Source organism: Coregonus lavaretus (assembly GCF_964263955.1).
Source record: "Coregonus lavaretus genome assembly, contig: HAP1_SCAFFOLD_1002, whole genome shotgun sequence".
NCBI classification, from domain to species: domain Eukaryota; kingdom Metazoa; phylum Chordata; class Actinopteri; order Salmoniformes; family Salmonidae; genus Coregonus; species Coregonus lavaretus.
In genome coordinates this window covers 5,433-24,585 of record NW_028166793.1, presented here as the reverse complement: position 1 = coordinate 24,585, position 19,153 = coordinate 5,433, and the positions used below count along the sequence as shown (strand labels likewise).

Below are 19,153 nucleotides of genomic sequence, written 5' to 3'. Positions count from 1 at the left end.
ACAGTCAGCAAAGCACCCTCACACCATAACACCTCCTCCTCCATGCTTTATGGTGGGAAATACACATGCAGAGATCATCTGTTCACCCACAATGCGTCACAAAGACACGCCGATTGGAACCAAAAATCTCAAATTTGGAGTCCAGACCAAAGGACAAATTTCCACCGGTCTAATGTCCATTGCTTGTGTTTCTTGGCCCAAGTAGGTCTCTTCTTCTTATTGGTGTCCTTTATTAGTGGTTTCTTTGCAGCAATTCGACCATGAAGGACTGATTCACACAGTCTCCTCTGAACAGTTGATGTTGAGATGTGTCTGTTACTTGAACTCTGTGAAGCATTTATTTGGGCTGCAATTTCTGAGGCTGGTAACTCTACTGAACGTATCCTCTGCAGCAGAGGTAACTCTGGGTCTTCCTTTCCTGTGGCGGTCCTCATGAGAGCCAGTTTCATCATAGCGCTTGATGGTTTTTGCGATTGCACTTGAAGAAACTTTCAAAGTTCTTGAAATTTTCAGTTTTGACTGACCTTCATGTCTTAAAGTAATGATGGCCTGTCGTTTCTCTTTGCATATTTGAGCTGTTCTTGCCATAATATGCACTTGGTCGTTTACCAAATAGGGCTATCTTCTGTATACCCATTAAGGAGAAAATAAATTCCAGAAATTAACTTTTAAGAAGGCACACCTGTTAATTGAAATGCATTCCAGGTGACTACCTCATGAAACTGGTTGAGAGAATGCCAAGAGTGTGCAAAGCTGTCATCAAGGCAAGGGGTGGCTATTTGATTAACACTTTTGGTTACTACATGATTCCATATGTGTTATTTCATAGTTTTGATGTCTTCACTATTATTCTACAATGTAAAAAATTGTAAAGAAATAAATGAAAACCCTTGAATGAGAATGTGTCCAAACCTTTGACTGGTGCTGTATACATACTAACAACTGTGTCATGACTAATGGTGTCTATTGTTAGAAATAGCGTAATTCAAATCTGGTATTGGAATAAGAGAAAACATAATCAAGAGATATTCAATCCAAGCTACATTTATTATATGCAAAATGTATGTATGATAAGTATGATGGTTCGTATACGGGCTCACTGAAATACCACGCAGGGCAGACAGAGAACTGATCCATTGTTACAGGCTGTTCTTTAAATACCCTGACAGTGATAGTTCCCGCTCCCTGCTGGGCCTATCAGGGTAGAGACTGGGCGTGGTTCAGACTTACTCAGCCAATCCGTTGGCGCACAGGCTGGTCCCAGCACCTTGGCGCACCACTGTTGCCAGGTGTCTAGTTGTTTTGCAACTTATCCAGAAAGTCAGCACTTTTTGCAGTACACATCCTTGAGTATGATGGTTTAACAAAGAGGCAGTGTGTGTGTGTCTGTGAGAAATACAAGTCTTATCTCATCCTACCCCCTAACGTTCCTCACATGAATCACAGCTTGTTATGTGAAACAATTTATATCAGTACAGTACAAACCCTTTATGTTTAATCCTTAATGCATTCTTTCTAAGCTAGTCATCACATCTAGATCCCCACGCTATTCAGCAGCCCGATGGTCTGGGGGTAGAAGCTATTGGCCAGTTAGTAGTTAAATCATATATGAGACTCATTTCTATAATCATCCAATACTACATTCAGAAGTAAAACACGTCTTATCATTCCTAGCTAGTTTACCCAAATCTAACCAATGTGGTCAGTCAAGCTAACGTTAGATAACCCTAGCTAGCTAATTTAGCTCTAATTATGCTAATCCTGGAGTGATAGCTGGAAATACAGCAATTCCTTTGCAGAATTGGCTTCATGAATTTCAAAAAATCTAAAATACCAATGAGAAATTGTACAGGGTGGCTTACTAACTGCCTACCTAACATAGCTAACTAACTATCTTGACAATAGGACGTTTTGCTCCTTATGTTACCTTGCAAGACTGGATGCGTTGGAGAAGAGACTGACTGACTTGGCCAAAAGGCTGGCACCAGCAGACAGGAGACCGAAGGGCGCCATGTCCGGTTGGATCAACTAGACGGTCAGAATATACTTCTGACAGAGACAACAACGTTACTGTCCCGGCTGACTGGCTCACTAGCTACTCGTTGTTTAACAGCTTTCTAATTCAGTAACGTCCTTCTGCCCCTGCCATGCACGGATAACGCGCTTTCACCATCCAGCTGCATTGTGGGATAAGGTCATGGCAGTGTTTACGTAGTTTAACATTCACTGCAGCACATTCACCACAAATGGGAACGTCAACCAATTTAAAAGAAATGTCAACCATAAATAAGCAAGTGACTTTAGAATAACTCCAATAAATTGCCGTGTTCTTGGCCTAAGGGTTTCATTTAAATAAATGATCATTGCTGCGTTCTTGATCCATGGGTTTCATTGCATAGTTCTTGTGAGTAGGCGTTGCCAGAAGTCCAATCAGAGCTTCCCAAATGATGACCATTTTGAGGGATGAAAATGGAACGGCAGTATCATCTTTAATAATCAGCTACTAGTGTAAGAGCCTAATGCCCCTTGGCCATACCCAATAACAGGGGGCAAGCATGCCTCCACCACACTTTCCAACTGTTTGATCAGAAGAGTAATGTTGATAAAACAAGTTTACTGGAGAACTGAGACCAAGTAGAGACTTTGGACAGGGTGGATATGGTATAATAAAAGGCAGTTTATTCAGAGGTAAAGATATCTGGAATCGCGTGCACGGACCCGTTCGTCAATCTCGTAGGGAGATATCTGAGAGAGCCCCGAAACATTGTGTGCTGACATTTTATACAATAAAATGAAGTAGGTTGAATCTAGTAGTTCTGATCTTCTGATTGGTCCTGATGAGTTGGGCGAGGTCCCCTCCAGGTTAGTGTCACTGTTGCATTGGCTCTGAGTCGGGTTCTCTGTCTTCAGATGTTCAGCCTAAGAGAAGGGGATTTTTGTGTGTGTGTGTGTGTGTGTGTGTATGTGTGTGTGTGTGTGTGTGTGTGTGTGTATGTGTGTGTATGTGCGTGTGTGTGTGTGTGTGTGTATGTGTGTGTGTGTGTGGGGGTGTGTGTGTGTGTGTCCTCAGAGCAAGAACTCGTGAGTTGGAAGAACTGAGAGACCTATGGCGTGGGTGTTGTCCTTAGCCACCTGCTGATAAGGCTGACAAGATAGGACTCTTTTGTGCATTGTATTAAATACAAAGGCCCAACACAAAATGGGTCATGCACAAGATTTTAGTCAGACCAAGCTATAACATTATATATTTACTACGACAGTAACCATCTGAATTTCCCCTCCAGTGGCCTGCATTCTTTTCCCTGGGAGTGTCTTTCAGGAGTCAGCAGTTCCAACTCAACTCAGTGTGAGCGTCATTCACTCCACTGAACATGTTGAGCCTTTAAACTAGAGTGGAATATTTAACCCATAATAGAACTGGAATTCATGCTTCTCTCAGGACAATATTCCATGCTTCCATCAGCAGTGAATTAGAAGACATGAACATTAATAAAAAGTCTACCGTTCTTTAACTATACAAAGTGCTAAACAGCATAAGCCATAGCCATAATTGAAGACCCTAAATCACTGTTATTTGCTGAGTATGTATACCAATGTTTTAATGATACAAGTTCTGATGACTTAATGCTAAAACAACTAAAGTAGGTCCAGAATAGTTTGATACAATAAAAAACATCTCTAAAAGAAAATCAACAAAAGGAATGAAAAAAATACAGTAAAATTGGTTTGATTCCTCAATTTCCCTCTTTATGGGTGACAGTCAGCAGAGCCATGAGTATTTACATTTACGTCATTTATGAGTATGTTGTACTGGAACAGCAGGCTACAGTAGTCTGATGACTAACAGCAGGCTACAGTATTCTGATGACTAACAGCAGGCTACAGTAGTCTGATGACTAACAGCAGGCTACAGTAGTCTGATGACTAACAGCAGGCTACAGTAGTCTGATGACTAACAGCAGGCTACAGTATTCTGAATGTAACCGTGGGCTACAGTAGTCTGATGACTAACAGCAGGCTACAGTATTCTGATGACTAACAGCAGGCTACAGTATTCTGATGACTAACAGCAGGCTACAGTATTCTGATGACTAACAGCAGGCTACAGTAGTCTGATGACTAACAGCAGGCTACAGTATTCTGATGACTAACAGCAGGCTACAGTAGTCTGATGACTAACAGCAGGCTACAGTATTCTGATGACTAACAGCAGGCTACAGTATTCTTATTACTAACAGCAGGCTACAGTATTCTTATTACTAACAGCAGGCTACAGTATTCTGATGACTAACAGCAGGCTACAGTAGTCTGATGACTAACAGCAGGCTACAGTATTCTTATTACTAACAGCAGGCTACAGTATTCTGATGACTAACAGCAGGCTACAGTAGTCTGATGACTAACAGCAGGCTACAGTATTCTGATGACTAACAGCAGGCTACAGTAGTCTGATGACTAACAGCAGGCTACAGTATTCTGATGACTAACAGCAGGCTACAGTATTCTGAATGTAACCGTGGGCTACAGTAGTCTGATGACTAACAGCAGGCTACAGTATTCTGAATGTAACCGTGGGCTACAGTAGTCTGATGACTAACAGCAGGCTACAGTATTCTGAATGTAACCGTGGGCTACAGTAGTCTGATGACTAACAGCAGGCTACAGTAGTCTGATGACTAACAGCAGGCTACAGTAGTCTGATGACTAACAGCAGGCTACAGTAGTCTGATGACTAACAGCAGGCTACAGTAGTCTGATGACTAACAGCAGGCTACAGTATTCTGAATGTAACCGTGGGCTACAGTAGTCTGATGACTAACAGCAGGCTACAGTATTCTGATGACTAACAGCAGGCTACAGTATTCTGATGACTAACAGCAGGCTACAGTATTCTGATGACTAACAGCAGGCTACAGTATTCTGATGACTAACAGCAGGCTACAGTATTCTGATGACTAACAGCAGGCTACAGTATTCTGAATGTAACCGTGGGCTACAGTAGTCTGATGACTAACAGCAGGCTACAGTATTCTGATGACTAACAGCAGGCTACAGTAGTCTGATGACTAACAGCAGGCTACAGTATTCTGAATGTAACCGTGGGCTACAGTATTCTGATGACTAACAGCAGGCTACAGTATTCTGATGACTAACAGCAGGCTACAGTAGTCTGATGACTAACAGCAGGCTACAGTATTCTGAATGTAACCGTGGGCTACAGTATTCTGATGACTTCCTCTTCTATTCAGGAGACGAGAAACAAAAGTTCCCAAAAGCAGGAAGTGGGGAGAACAACAATGTCCAGTTATTGTCCCCCATATCTGTCCCCCTATTCCACCCGTAATGTCCATATGTGCAGTGCATACCCCCTGGAAACACTAAATCATCTATAGTTAATTGGGTCACATGATAAAATGTTGACAGTACAATGTGTTCCATATCACCTAAGTTTACTTTCTATTACCAGAATGTACAGTGTTTTGTGACTTTAAAAAAATCTTCAGGAGGGCCTTTACATTGCATACTTCTGGGTCCAATCTCTTGCTAGTCTGTTGTATCTGGAAACAAAATAAACACGTTTTGCTCAAAATAACAAATACAAAGATAATATGAAACAAAGTCTAGGTGCCATCTCTGTTGATTTGCTATAGAATGTTCAAATATACTGCAATGACCTAAATAAGTCCTCCATTATTCAAAGAATTTGGTTACAGCAGCTCATTGGAGAAATAGGCCTAACACTTTACACAGTAACAATATACTCACTTCTCTTTGTCTAGTTTGTAGATCTGTGCTATGTCTGGAACTAGGGGGTCGTCCGGGTTCGGGTCACAAAGCAATGAACATATGGACAACAGAACTGGAAAACAGATGAAGCAGCAGCTGATACAGTTAATGGTCCCATTTCACATTCAATCACCAGTCAGTCAGATTGGTCATGTAATGTAATAATTGGTCATTCTGATTTAATGATCAGGTTCAAGTTGTAGGAGGGTTGTAATAGAACATTCTACAAGTGTTGGATGGAACAATGTTTTAACATGGAACCAGGTGTGTCATTTCTGCCAGTTAACCAGCTACATTGTGGCAGCATTTGTTTGGTAAAGTACTAACCCAGTTATCTCACCTTTTGATACAGTTAGTGCTGGAGACCACTGGGATCGCAAGATGTCCAAGCAAATGCTCCCGTTACTGTTGATGTTTGGATGATAAATCTTTGTTGTGAATGCTACCTGTAGAAACATGGACCTGTGTTTATGTACCATTTATCCATGAGGACCATTCTTTAGCAACAGTTTAATGATGTAATGACTTCCATAACAAATCTATTCTTACCTTTGGTGGCTTGAAGGGATAGTCAGTGGGGAAGTGGATTGTGAGAAAGAAGACCCCACTTTGGTATGGACTATCACCCTAGGAATAACAGGAACAGATAGACATTGTTAGAAATTATGAAAATGTGCAACAAAATTATTTCAATACCCATTGTTCAGATGACCCATGTTGCAATCATTAAACCACACAGATCATTTTGAAGTCATACTCACTGGCCCCATTATAGTTGCTTGCCAATGGAACACTGGAATATAGAAAGATAACATGTATTAGGCCTATAGAGCATCACTTCACCAGGTGTAGTACAGCCTGCAACATCCCCCAGTCCCTCTCCCCTTCACCAGGTGAAGTACAGCCTGCAACAACCCCCAGTCCCTCTCCCCTTCACCAGGTGAAGTACAGCCTGCAACAACCCCCAGTCCCTCTCCCCTTCACCAGGTGAAGTACAGCCTGCAACAACCCCCAGTCCCTCTCCCCTTCACCAGGTGTAGTACAGCCTGCAACAACCCCCAGTCCCTCTCCCCTTCACCAGGTGAAGTACAGCCTGCAACAACCCCCAGTCCCTCTCCCCTTCACCAGGTGTAGTACAGCCTGCAACAACCCCCAGTCCCTCTCCCCTTCACCAGGTGGAGTACAGCCTGCAACAACCCCCAGTCCCTCTCCCCTTCACCAGGTGAAGTACAGCCTGCAACAACCCCCAGTCCCTCTCCCCTTCACCAGGTGAAGTATAGCCTGCAACAACCCCCAGTCCCTCTCCCCTTCACCAGGTGAAGTACAGCCTGCAACAACCCCCAGTCCCTCTCCCCTTCACCAGGTGAAGTATAGCCTGCAACAACCCCCAGTCCCTCTCCCCTTCACCAGGTGAAGTATAGCCTGCAACAACCCCCAGTCCCTCTCCCCTTCACCAGGTGAAGTACAGCCTGCAACAACCCCCAGTCCCTCTCCCCTTCACCAGGTGAAGTATAGCCTGCAACAACCCCCAGTCCCTCTCCCCTTCACCAGGTGTAGTACAGCCTGCAACAACCCCCAGTCCCTCTCCCCTTCACCAGGTGTAGTACAGCCTGCAACAACCCCCAGTCCCTCTCCCCTTCACCAGGTGTAGTACAGCCTGCAACAACCCCCAGTCCCTCTCCCCTTCACCAGGTGTAGTACAGCCTGCAACAACCCCCAGTCCCTCTCCCCTTCACCAGGTGAAGTATAGCCTGCAACAACCCCCAGTCCCTCTCCCCTTCACCAGGTGTAGTACAGCCTGCAACAACCCCCAGTCCCTCTCCCCTTCACCAGGTCTAGTACAGACTGCAACAACCCCCAGTCCCTCTCCCCTTCACCAGGTAGGGTCTATACAACCAGCCTTAGTCCCTCTAGGTAGGGTCTATACAACCAGCCTTAGTCCCTCTAGGTAGGGTCTATACAACCAGCCTTAGTCCCTCTAGGTAGGGTCTATACAACCAGCCTTAGTCCCTCTAGGTAGGGTCTATACAACCAGCCCTAGTCCCTCTAGGTAGGGTCTATACAACCAGCCTTAGTCCCTCTAGGTAGGGTCTATACAACCAGCCTTAGTCCCTCTAGGTAGGGTCTATACAACCAGCCTTAGTCCCTCTAGGTAGGGTCTATACAACCAGCCTTAGTCCCTCTAGGTAGGGTCTATACAACCAGCCTTAGTCCCTCTAGGTAGGGTCTATACAACCAGCCTTAGTCCCTCTAGGTAGGGTCTATACAACCAGCCTTAGTCCCTCTAGGTAGGGTCTATACAACCAGCCCTAGTCCCTCTAGGTAGGGTCTATACAACCAGCCTTAGTCCCTCTAGGTAGGGTCTATACAACCAGCCCTAGTCCCTCTAGGTAGGGTCTATACAACCAGCCTTAGTCCCTCTAGGTAGGGTCTATACAACCAGCCTTAGTCCCTCTAGGTAGGGTCTATACAACCAGCCTTAGTCCCTCTAGGTTGGGTCTATACAACCAGCCTTAGTCCCTCTAGGTAGGGTCTATACAACCAGCCTTAGTCCCTCTAGGTAGGGTCTATACAACCAGCCTTAGTCCCTCTAGGTAGGGTCTATACAACCAGCCCTAGTCCCTCTAGGTAGGGTCTATACAACCAGCCTTAGTCCCTCTAGGTAGGGTCTATACAACCAGCCCTAGTCCCTCTAGGTAGGGTCTATACAACCAGCCTTAGTCCCTCTAGGTAGGGTCTATACAACCAGCCTTAGTCCCTCTAGGTAGGGTCTATACAACCAGCCTTAGTCCCTCTAGGTTGGGTCTATACAACCAGCCTTAGTCCCTCTAGGTAGGGTCTATACAACCAGCCTTAGTCCCTCTAGGTAGGGTCTATACAACCAGCCTTAGTCCCTCTAGGTAGGGTCTATACAACCAGCCTTAGTCCCTCTAGGTAGGGTCTATACAACCAGCCTTAGTCCCTCTAGGTAGGGTCTATACAACCAGCCATAGTCCCTCTAGGTAGGGTCTATACAACCAGCCTTAGTCCCTCTAGGTAGGGTCTATACAACCAGCCTTAGTCCCTCTAGGTAGGGTCTATACAACCAGCCTTAGTCCCTCTAGGTTGGGTCTATACAACCAGCCCTAGTCCCTCTCCTCTTCACCAGATATAGAGTACATTACCCTCAGAGTCCCTCTGTCTAAACTTACAGTCCTCTCCCACGGGTCCAGCGGAGCACTGTGCTGGCGGATCCCTCTGCAGGTCATGAAGCTCCTAGGGGACAAAACAAGTCAGACAAGTAGTGCTAGGGGTTACACATGAAACTGAAAGTTGTCCTTGTGGACTAGGTCAGATACTCGGATGCATTTTACATCCACTAAAAAGCTGGGTTTCTTAACCTGTCCCTAGTCACAGCTTTATTGGTAGATATATTTGACTCCGACTGTTATCATAATTATTGGCCTTCTTCATCATGTCCTGCCTTAGCTACACCCTCAAGTCAAATTAGACTAACTAGTTAGCGTTACAACACGAACAGGTGCTGCACCTAGCTAAGTGTAGTTAGCATGAATAGCTGTGTCCTGGAGAGGGGGTGAATGGCTGACAACAAGGAACATTAAAATCTAGTTCTGACGTTGTGCCATACCGTGATATCATGTTATGCTAAACATTAGGATTGTGGACCGTGTTAGTTAACCAGTGAAACAACACACATAGCTTCCGCATATGTGTACACTCTATAGCTAGACAGCTAGCTACGTGGTTAGGATTAGTTTTAAAATGAACCGATTATGTAGCTAACGTTAACAAACAATAACAACTTCTGATAGATGACGTTCGGTTCCATGAAGCTAACGTTAGTTAGCTAGCTAGCCTAGCACAGCTAGCCACAATGCTAGCTAACCATCTTACCTTTTGTATTCTTTTCAATGCCATGGTGACCAACTTAGTCTAAGTACTCGTCGACTTGGTATTTTCTTAGATGTCAACTTTAATAGTATTGCTTAAAAGGTAAAGGTATTTTATTTCCCTGAGTAGATCGCCAAGGCAAGGGTGTGTGTTTGTGGTTCTCTATTGTTTCCGCTTTCTGTTTACGGTTGGCTTTAAACAAGGGACTTCTGGGAATTGTAGTTCTTCTTTGAAAATGTCATTTTTTTTAGCATAATACATTTCTACCTTTCAACAATGATTTATTATTGATATAAAACATTTATTTCCCACTATTAATTCGTTGATTATTGTATTTTTAAATCGTTTGATCAACTGAGTGCGTGTTTATTAATTGTAAATAAGAATAAGCCTACTTGACATAGCGCATTTCATCATTTATACCCTATATCCTATTGTGTATATATTCTACCGCAGTAAATTGTATTATTAATTATTTTATTTTTAATTAATATGCCATTTAGCAGACGCTTTTATCCAAAGCGACTAACAGTCATGAGTATGGGTGGTCCCGGGGATCGAACCCACTACCTTGGCGTTACAAGCGCCGTGCTCTACCAGCTGAGCTACAGAGGACCACTATGTCAGCTATAGAACTTTTTAATACTTACTAGTTATATTTTTTATGATTTATATTTGTACTGGGGACTGCACTGTTGAGGAGAGCTTGCAAGTAAGCCTTTCACTGTACCGTTTTCCCCCTGGGTGTATTCCTTACGGAAACCGTTTACCAAACAGAAGCAAACAGAGCAAATGGAACCAAAACTGCGAGGGACCATAGAGAATGATAGAGGCCTCTAGTGGGGAAAAGGCTTTATTAGCACGGGCTTTCACCATTTTAACATAGTCAACTGGGTGGGACTTCCAGCTTCATTGGCTGATCCCTCCTGGTGACCCTTTTGGAGTAATGTCCAACCGGGTCATCAAGAGGGATCAGCCAATCATGAAGAAGAAAATGGACTACTTCAAAATGGATACTCAATGAGTATGTTTACATGCACAGGAATAATTGGATATTAAACTGATTATGGCAGTAGGCGGATAATGCAATAGTCAGGTAAACACCTTACTCTGTTTATCTTAATCGGCATAAGGACTAAATCGAAGCATACGCCGATTAAAACACCTGGTTTTGTGAGCAATTTTTGAAATGATTAGGCGTATAGGGCGGCAGGTAGCTTAGTGGGTAAGAGCGTTGTGCCAGTAATCGAAAGGTCGCTGGTTCTAATCCCCGAGCCGACTAGGTGAAAAATCTTTCGATGTGCCCTTGAGCAAGGCACTTAACCCTAATTGCTCTGGATAAGAGCGTCTGCTAAATGACTAAAATGTAACCACCTTAATCGGCACGTGTCAGCACCCATAGTGCAAGCTTCCCTCTTTAGCGCGAGTGAAATGAGTTCGGAACAACTGAATGTATGCGTTTTAGAAATAGTTATCACATACAAACTTTATATGTCCGAACTGAGAATCAAACATACTTCACAAAAATAACATGGTCACTGTGGTAGAACATTTCTTTTGATTGGCGATTTTCTGCATTTATCAGATTGACATTACGTACCCTGATTTCAGGTGTGTCAATGTAAACAGGATTATTAGGGAAATCGCTCTTCTTGCAAAGCATGTAAACGTTTTAATAGAACTATTATATTAATCCGAATAGCTACAGTAATCGCATTATTGTATGCATGTAACCTTACTCGGTGGCGCTGCCCACGTCACAGACGCTGCAATGGCTCAGATACAGAAACGGCATAATGTTTACACCCCTGCTGTATCCTCTGCACGTCACGATTAAACTTGGATTTTATTTTGAGTGCAGATTGAATTTGATGATGATTGATTACTAATGCCTGGCAAGCAAAGTCTGTGCAGCAAGTGCTGTCTGACGATCACGTGACGAGTTGCTGGTTGCTTCAGACGGAAGTAGCTAGTCACGACAGTGAGCGCCGTTGTGAATGCAGTAGGAGCTGCTACTAACAGCAGAGATGCTGGTATATAGTGCTAAAAGCTAAAAGTCTGACAGGACAAGCTACGTGACTATACACCGCCCCGGTGTGACAGTTAGCAGGCCAGGTGGAGGAGGAGGTATTGTAGCTATGTGGGTGTTCGGGTATGGCTCTCTGATCTGGAAGGTGGATTTTCCCTATGAGGAGAAGCGGGTCGGCTTCATCACAGGCTTCAGCCGGCGCTTCTGGCAAGGCAGCACCGACCACAGGGGAGTGCCAGGCAAGGTGTGTGTCTGTCTGTCTGTCTGTCTGACTAGTGAAGGTAGTGTACGTTTATTATTAAATAATAGTCTGTTGACTAGTGGTGATATCCAGCCAGCTACATGACTGCTCTACGGCATGGGCACTGTATGGGGACAGAGGCTCGATGTTGTCCACCTCTCTACAGGTTCTGGATGGGGACAGAGGCTCAATGTTGTCCACCTCTCTACAGGTTGGATTGATTAGAGCTCAATGTTGTCCACCTCTCTACAGGTTGGATTGATTAGAGCTCAATGTTGTCCACCTCTCTACAGGTTGGATTTATTACAGCTCAATCAGCTCCTCTCTTCTCTTTTCAGCCTGGCCGAGTCGTGACTCTAGTGGAGGACCCAGAGGTGAGCTGCCACCTGTGTGTGGTAATGGAACCGGTGTGAAACAGTGCCTTCGGAAAGTATTCAGACCGCTTCACTTTTCCACATTTTGTTCACAGCATTATTCTAAAATGTATTAAATAAATAAAAATCATCAATCTACACACAATACCCCATAATGACAAAGCGAAAACAGGTTGTTAGACATTTTTGCAAATGTATTAAAAATAAAAAAACAGATACCTTATTTACATAAGTATTCAGACCCTTTACTCAGTACTTTGTTGAAGCACATTTACATTTACATTTACGTCATTTAGCAGACGCTCTTATCCAGAGCGACTTACAAATTGGTGCATTCACCCTATAGCCAGTGGAATAACCACTTTAGGGGAACGGCACCTCCGTACCTTCAGGCTCTGATCAGTCCCTACACCCAGGCGAGGGCATTGCGTTCATCCACCTCTGGCCTGCTAGCCCCCCTACCTCTACGGAAGCACAGTTCCCGCTCAGCCCAGTCAAAACTGTTCGCTGCTCTGGCACCCCAATGGTGGAACAAGCTCCCTCACGACGCCAGGACAGCGGAGTCACTCACCACCTTCCGGAGACATTTGAAACCCCACCTCTTTAAGGAATACCTGGGATAGGATAAAGTAATCCTTCTACCCCCCCCCCCCCCCCCCCAAAAAAAAAAAAAAAAAGTATAATTGTAAAGTGGTTATCCCACTGGCTATAGGGTGAATGCACCAATTTGTAGTCGCTCTGGATAAGAGCGTCTGCTAAATGACGTAAATGTGCCCTTGAGCAAGGCACTTAACCCTAATTGCTCCTGTAAGTCGCTCTGGATAAGAGCGTCTGCTAAATGACTAAAATGTAAATGTAAATGTTTACAATTTTTTTGTTTTTTTATTTATTTATTTATTATTATTTTTTGTGGGGGGGGGGGGTAGAAGCATTACTTTATCCTATCCCAGGTATTCCTTAAAGAGGTGGGGTTTCAAATGTCTCCGGAAGGTGGTGAGTGACTCCGCTGTCCTGGCGTCGTGGGGGAGCTTGTTCCACCATTGGGGTGCCAGAGCAGCGAACAGTTTTGACTGGGCTGAGCGGGAACTGTGCTTCCGCAGAGGTAGGGGGGCTAGCAGGCCAGAGGTGGATGAACGTAGTGCCCTCGTTTGGGTGTAGGGTCTGATCAGAGCCTGAAGGTACAGAGGTGCCGATCCCCTCACAGCTCCGTAGGCAAGCACCATGGTCTTGTAGCAGATGCGAGCTTCAACTGGAAGCCAGTGGAGTGTGCGGAGGAGGGGGGTGACGTGAGAGAACTTGGGAAGGTTGAACACCAGACGGGCTGCGGCATTCTGGATGAGTTGTAGGGGTTTAATGGCACAGGCAGGGAGCCCAGCCAACAGCGAGTTGCAGTAATCCAGACGGGAGATGACAAGTGCCTGGATTAGGACCTGTGCCGCTTCCTGTGTAAGGCAGGGTCGTACTCTCCGAATGTTGTAGAGCATGAACCTGCAGGATCGGGTCACCGCCTTGATGTTAGCGGAGAACGACAGGGTGTTGTCCAGGGTCACGCCAAGGCTCTTCGCACTCTGGGAGTAGGACACAACAGAGTTGTCAACCGTGATGGCGAGATCATGGAACGGGCAGTCCTTCCCCGGGAGGAAGAGCAGCTCCGTCTTGCCAGGGTTCAGCTTGAGGTGGTGATCCGTCATCCATACTGATATGTCTGCCAGACATGCAGAGATGCGATTCGCCACCTGGTCACTCTGACAGAGCTCTATAGTTCCTCTGTGGAGATGGGAGAACCTTCCAGAAGGACAACCATCTCTGCAGCACTCTACCAATCAGGCCTTTATGGTAGAGTGGCCAGACTGGTGTGCCACCTGGCAGCGATTACAGCCTCAAGTCTTCTTGGGTATGACGCTACAAGCTTGGCACACCAGTATTTGGGGAGTTTTTATCCCATTCTTCTCTGCAGATCCTCTCAAGCTCTGTCAGGTTGAATGGGGAGCGTTGCTGCACAGCTATTTTCAGGTCTCTCCAGAGATGTTCGATCAGGTTCAAGTCCGGGCTCTGGCTGGGTCACTCAAGGACATTCAGAGACTTGTCCCGAAGCCACTCCTGCGTTGTCTTGGCTGTGTGCTTAGGGTCGTTGTCCTGTTGGATGGTGAACCTTCGCCCCAGTCTGAGGTCCTGAGCGCTCTGGAGCAGGTTTTCATCAAGGATCGCTCTGTACTTTGCTCCGTTCATCTTTGCCTCGATCCTGACTAGTCTCCCAGTCCCTGCCGCTGAAAAACATCCCCACAGCATGATGCTGCCACCACCATGCTTCACCGTGTGGATGGTGCCAGGTTTCCTCCAGATGTGACGCTTGGCATTCAGGCCAAAGAGTTCAATCTTAGTTTCATCAGACCAGAGAATCTTGTTTCTCATGGTCTGAGAGTCTTTAGGTGCCTTTTGGCAAACTCCAAGCGGGCTGTCATGTGCCTTTTACTGAAGAGTGGCTTCTGTCTGGCCACTCTACCATAAAGGCCTGATTGGTAGAGTGCTGCAGAGATGGTTGTCCTTCTGGAAGGTTCTCCCATCTCCACAGAGGAACTCTGGAGCTCTGTCAGAGTGACCATCGGGTTCTTGGTCACCTCCCTGACCAAGGCCTTTCTCCCCTGATTGCTCAGTTTGGCCGGGCGGCCAAAAGCCACTGTGTTCTTGGGGACCTTCAATGCTGCAGACATTTTTTGGTGCCCTTCCCCAGATCTGTGCCTCCACACAAGATTGTCTCGGAGCTCTACGGACAATTCCTTCGACCTCATTGCTTGGTTTTTGCTCTGACGTGTGCCTTTCCAAATCATGTCCAATCAATTGAATTTACAACAGGTGGACTCCAATCAAGTTGTAGAAACATCTCAATGATGATCAATGGAAACAGGATGCACCTGAGCTCAACTTCGAGTCTCATAGCAAAGGGTCTGAATACTTATGTAAATTAGGTATTTATGTTTTTTATGTTTAATAAATTAGCAAAGATGTCTAACAACCTGTTTTCTCTTTGTCATTATGGGGTATTGGGTCATTATGGGGTATTGGGTCATTATGGGGTATTGGGTCATTATGGGGTATTGGGTCATTATGGGGTATTGGGTCATTATGGGGTATTGGGTCATTATGGGGTATTGGGTCATTATGGGGTATTGGGTCATTATGGCGTATTGGGTCATTATGGGGTATTGGGTCATTATGGGGTATTGGGTCATTATGGGGTATTGGGTCATTATGGGGTATTGGGTCATTATGGGGTATTGGGTCATTATGGGGTATTGGGTCATTATGGCGTATTGGGTCATTATGGCGTATTGGGTCATTATGGGGTATTGGGTCATTATGGGGTATTTGGTCATTATGGGGTATTGGGTCATTATGGCGTATTGGGTCATTATGGGGTATTGGGTCATTATGGGGTATTGGGTCATTATGGGGTATTGGGTCATTATGGGGTATTGGGTCATTATGGGGTATTGGGTCATTATGGGGTATTGGGTCATTATGGGGTATTGGGTCATTATGGGGTATTGGGTCATTATGGGGTATTGGGTCATTATGGCGTATTGGGTCATTATGGGGTATTGGGTCATTATGGGGTATTGGGTCATTATGGGGTATTGGGTCATTATGGGGTATTGGGTGTAGATTGCTGAGGATTGTATTTGATCCATTTTAGAATAAGGCTGTAATTTAACAAAGTGGAAAAAGTCAAGAGGTCTGAATACTTTCTGAAGGCACTGTAGATGTCCTCCGATTTGTCTTCTGTCCGTCTCTCTGCTGGCCAGTTCTCCCTTTGTCAGTGTAGCTTCCAAACAGCATGCACAGCATCACATTGGCTGTTAGCCTATCCATCACAGTGTCAAAGCTAGCTAGCAATACCCTCCCTCCTCTGATTAGTTATCACGTAGTTGCTGAGCTCTGGTCGCCCAAGCTCATCGCCACCAACCGTTAAGTTGCTGAATGTCTTTGCGTGTGTCTCCTCCCCCTATTGGCAATGATTGGTCTGTTTTATTGGTAAAGGTAGTGCCTGGTATAACTGGGCTTCTCTGTCTCTCTCTCTCTCTCTCTCTCTCTCTGTCTCTCTCTGTCTCTCTCTCTCTGTCTCTCTCTCTCTCTCTCTCTGTCTCTCTCTGTCTCTCTCTCTCTCTCTCTCTCTCTCTCTCTCTCAGGGTTGTGTCTGGGGCGTGGCCTATAAGCTGCCGTCTGGCCGAGAGCAGGAAGTGAAGCGTTACCTTGACCACCGGGAGAAGGGCGGTTACCGCGTCATCGCAGTGAACTTTCACCCCCGACCCTCCGTGACCCCCACAAGACACACTGACACTCCCCATGCCCCCAGCCAGGCTCTGCTCTACATCGGTTCTAATGACAACCCTGACTACCTTGGACCCGCCCCCCTGGAGCTGATAGCCAATCAGATTGTAGATGCAGTCGGGCCGAGCGGACGGAACACTGAATACCTGTTTTCATTGGCCGAGGCGCTGAGGACCCTCCTCCCTGAAGACTCTGACACACACCTCTTCTCTCTGGAAGACCTGGTTAGAGAGAGACTAACACGTACTAAATGTGTGTCAGGAAACCATCGCAGGGATGCTGTAGATTGTCAGTCATGTGATTGTCTCCAGGACCATTCAGAGCTGGGTCAGGGTTAGGGTCGGGACCGTTCAGAGCTGGGTTAGGACTGCTCAGCGCTGGGTCAAGGTTAGGTTTAGGACTGTTCAGAGCTGGGTCAGGGTTAGGACTGTTCAGAGCTGGGCCAGGGTTAGTCGAATATGTACCAAACCTGCCAGGTCAGTGATCTTTTTGCTGCGTTCAAAACAACTGGGAACTCGGAAATCTCCGACTTCTGTTCAAAACAACTGGGAATTCTGAAAAAAACGAGCTCCGACTGGGAAAAATCAATTTGAACGGTCATCCAACTCTTTCTAGAGTTCCGACTTTCCGACCTGAAGATCACTGACGTCATGATTTGACCTCATATTTTCACGAATTCCTAGTTGTTTTGAACACGGCATTTGTCCTATCTCAAAGGACTTGTTTACTGTTCAAGATCTCTCACTTTCCAGTGATGTCATTTTAAACCTGTCTCACTCTCCAGTGATGTCATTTTAAACCTGTCTCACTCTCCAGTGATGTCATTTTAAACCTGTCTCACTCTCCAGTGATATCATTTTAAACCTGTCTCACTCTCCAGTGATGTCATATTAAATAGCTGTCTGTCTCACTCTTCAGTCATATAGACGGGTTGATTGTTTTAGCAACAAAACTGACGCATGCGCAACTTTGACAATATGAACGGGGTTGGCTTAGATTGTTGAAAACACGTCAACTGTATTTAGTCTCCAATGTTTATTGAAAACATAAAATAAAGTTGCAAAATGAGCACTTGTCTCTCAAATACAAAGTTACAGTTGTTGGTTAGCTAGCTAGCTAGCCAATTTCAGTCACGTGACATCAATCAAAACACCTAAAAACAAGACATGGTATCAAGAACAAGATGAAACGAGCCACTTCTGATTCCCCACATGGCAGTTCCTTATCATTGTTGCTAGCTACCTGGCCATCCAGAACCACAACAACACACAGGGTCAGCTGACCCTTCTATTGTGCTTGAGCAGAGCCTTGTTGGGTTAGGGGAGAGTGGGGTAAGTTGAGCCATTCTAGTATTCTTTCTAACAAAGATATATCTACATATATTTCAGGATGTTGTGTATCCCTGGAAATAATCAGAATTATTGTAAACAGTACAGTTTTGAAAACATAGCATGACCAAAAAAAGTGTTCTCTTGGCACAACTTACGCCATGGGGTAGGTTGAGCCTCGTGACAGGGTAAGTTAAGCCACCTACACATTTCTGTACTGAATTAAATACTACCACTACCAGTTAAAACCATGTCTCTCTTTATTTTCCAAACACAATTCATCACATTCACAATCACTTTTTGTATTTTTAAGCATATTTTAACACAGGCTTAACATCTAACACTTTGTACTTTTTAAAAACTTTGAACATCGGCCCTGGTGTTACCTGATACCCCAGCGATAACGCCTTGCATTATGCCTGGGAGGCCCTGGTGTTACCTGATACCCCAGCGATAACGCCTTGCATTATGCCTGGGAGGCCCTGGTGTTACCTGATACCCCAGCGATAACGCCTTGCATTATGCCTGGGAGGCCCTGGTGTTACCTGATACCCCAGCGATAACGCCTTGCATTATGCCTGGGAGGCCCTGGTGTTACCTGATACCCCAGCGATAACGCCTTGCATTATGCCTGGGAGGCCCTGGTGTTACCTGATACCCCAGCGATAACGCCTTGCATTATGCCTGGGAAGAAAACACTTCAACTTGCTCAACTTGCCATTGGCTCAACTTACCCTATGGCCATTGGCTCAACTTTTTTTATATTTGTATTTATTTATTTTATTTAACTAGGCAAGGCAGTTAAGAACAATTTTTTATTCACAATGACGGTCTACACCGGCCAAACCCGGACGAAGCTGGGCCAATTGTGCGCCGCCCTATGGGACTCCCAATCACGGCCGGTTGTGATACAGCCTGGAATCGAACCAGGGGGTCTGTAGTGACGCCTCAAGCACTGAGATGCAGAGCCTTAGACCGCTGCGCCACTCGGTCTGTAGTGACGCCTCAAGCACTGAGATGCAGTGCCTTAGACCGCTGCGCTACTCGGGCAAACATTTTGACTATATTAGCCCACACAGCTACAAGGATGCACTTTCATACTAGGTTTAGGACCTCATATAGAAGTTAATAGAGACCCCAACTGATGTATAGAACAATCTTTAAATTATCTACT

General features: G+C 45.3%; 3 protein-coding genes across 9 annotated transcripts in view; 1 reads left to right on the top strand and 2 right to left on the bottom strand.

Moving 5' to 3' along the window:
- The window catches only part of LOC311114303 (transcription factor A, mitochondrial-like), a 35,181-nt gene extending 32,990 nt beyond the window's left edge, over nt 1-2,191 (bottom strand). The window contains exon 1 of one of the 2 annotated variants that reach the window (XM_084189561.1): nt 1,928-2,191. In XM_084189561.1, coding sequence (XP_084045687.1) covers nt 1,928-2,013 — 86 coding nt within the window. In that variant the 5' untranslated portion in view covers nt 2,014-2,191. The remainder of the gene's footprint in view (nt 1-1,927) is intronic. The other variant, XM_084189562.1, reaches the window with a different exon arrangement.
- A 752-nt stretch (nt 2,192-2,943) lies between these two features.
- Nucleotides 2,944-11,346, bottom strand: LOC311114306 (ubiquitin-conjugating enzyme E2 D4-like). Of its 4 annotated transcripts, none has more exons than XM_084189567.1 (8): nt 11,279-11,346; nt 8,979-9,042; nt 6,549-6,580; nt 6,337-6,414; nt 6,128-6,233; nt 5,767-5,860; nt 5,517-5,558; nt 2,944-5,369 (listed from the first exon to the last, which is right to left on the bottom strand). In XM_084189567.1, exons 1-8 carry the CDS (start codon nt 11,339-11,341, stop codon nt 5,330-5,332), a joined length of 519 nt encoding a protein of 172 aa, XP_084045693.1. In that variant the 5' UTR covers nt 11,342-11,346; the 3' UTR covers nt 2,944-5,329. The 4 variants fall into 4 exon arrangements, with proteins under 4 accessions (XP_084045693.1, XP_084045695.1, XP_084045694.1 ...); XM_084189569.1 differs by lacking the exon at nt 11,279-11,346 and adding an exon at nt 9,682-9,854; XM_084189568.1 differs by having other exon boundaries at nt 2,944-5,558.
- Nucleotides 11,347-11,640: 294 nt separating this feature from the next.
- On the top strand, nt 11,641-17,720 carry LOC311114305 (putative glutathione-specific gamma-glutamylcyclotransferase 2; the record flags this gene model as incomplete). Of its 3 annotated transcripts, none has more annotated exons than XM_084189564.1 (3): nt 11,641-11,951; nt 12,287-12,343; nt 16,510-17,720. In XM_084189564.1, 3 exons carry the CDS (start codon nt 11,817-11,819, stop codon nt 16,987-16,989), a joined length of 672 nt encoding a protein of 223 aa, XP_084045690.1. In that variant the 3' UTR covers nt 16,990-17,720. The 3 variants fall into 3 exon arrangements, with proteins under 3 accessions (XP_084045690.1, XP_084045692.1, XP_084045691.1); XM_084189565.1 differs by having other exon boundaries at nt 11,817-11,951; nt 12,287-12,322; XM_084189566.1 differs by lacking the exon at nt 12,287-12,343 and having other exon boundaries at nt 11,665-11,951.
- Nucleotides 17,721-19,153: the final 1,433 nt, after the last annotated feature.

Coding starts and splice junctions, on each gene's coding strand:
- LOC311114306 (XM_084189567.1), bottom strand. CDS start 11,341: ATGCTTTGCAAGAAGAGCGATTTCCCTAATAATCCTGTTTACATTGAC. Junction 9,043..11,278: donor TTGACACACCTGAAATCAGG/GTACGTAATGTC, acceptor TTTGTCCCCTAG/GAGCTTCATGACCTGCAGAG. Junction 6,581..8,978: donor TGGACCCGTGGGAGAGGACT/GTAAGTTTAGAC, acceptor TCTATATTCCAG/TGTTCCATTGGCAAGCAACT.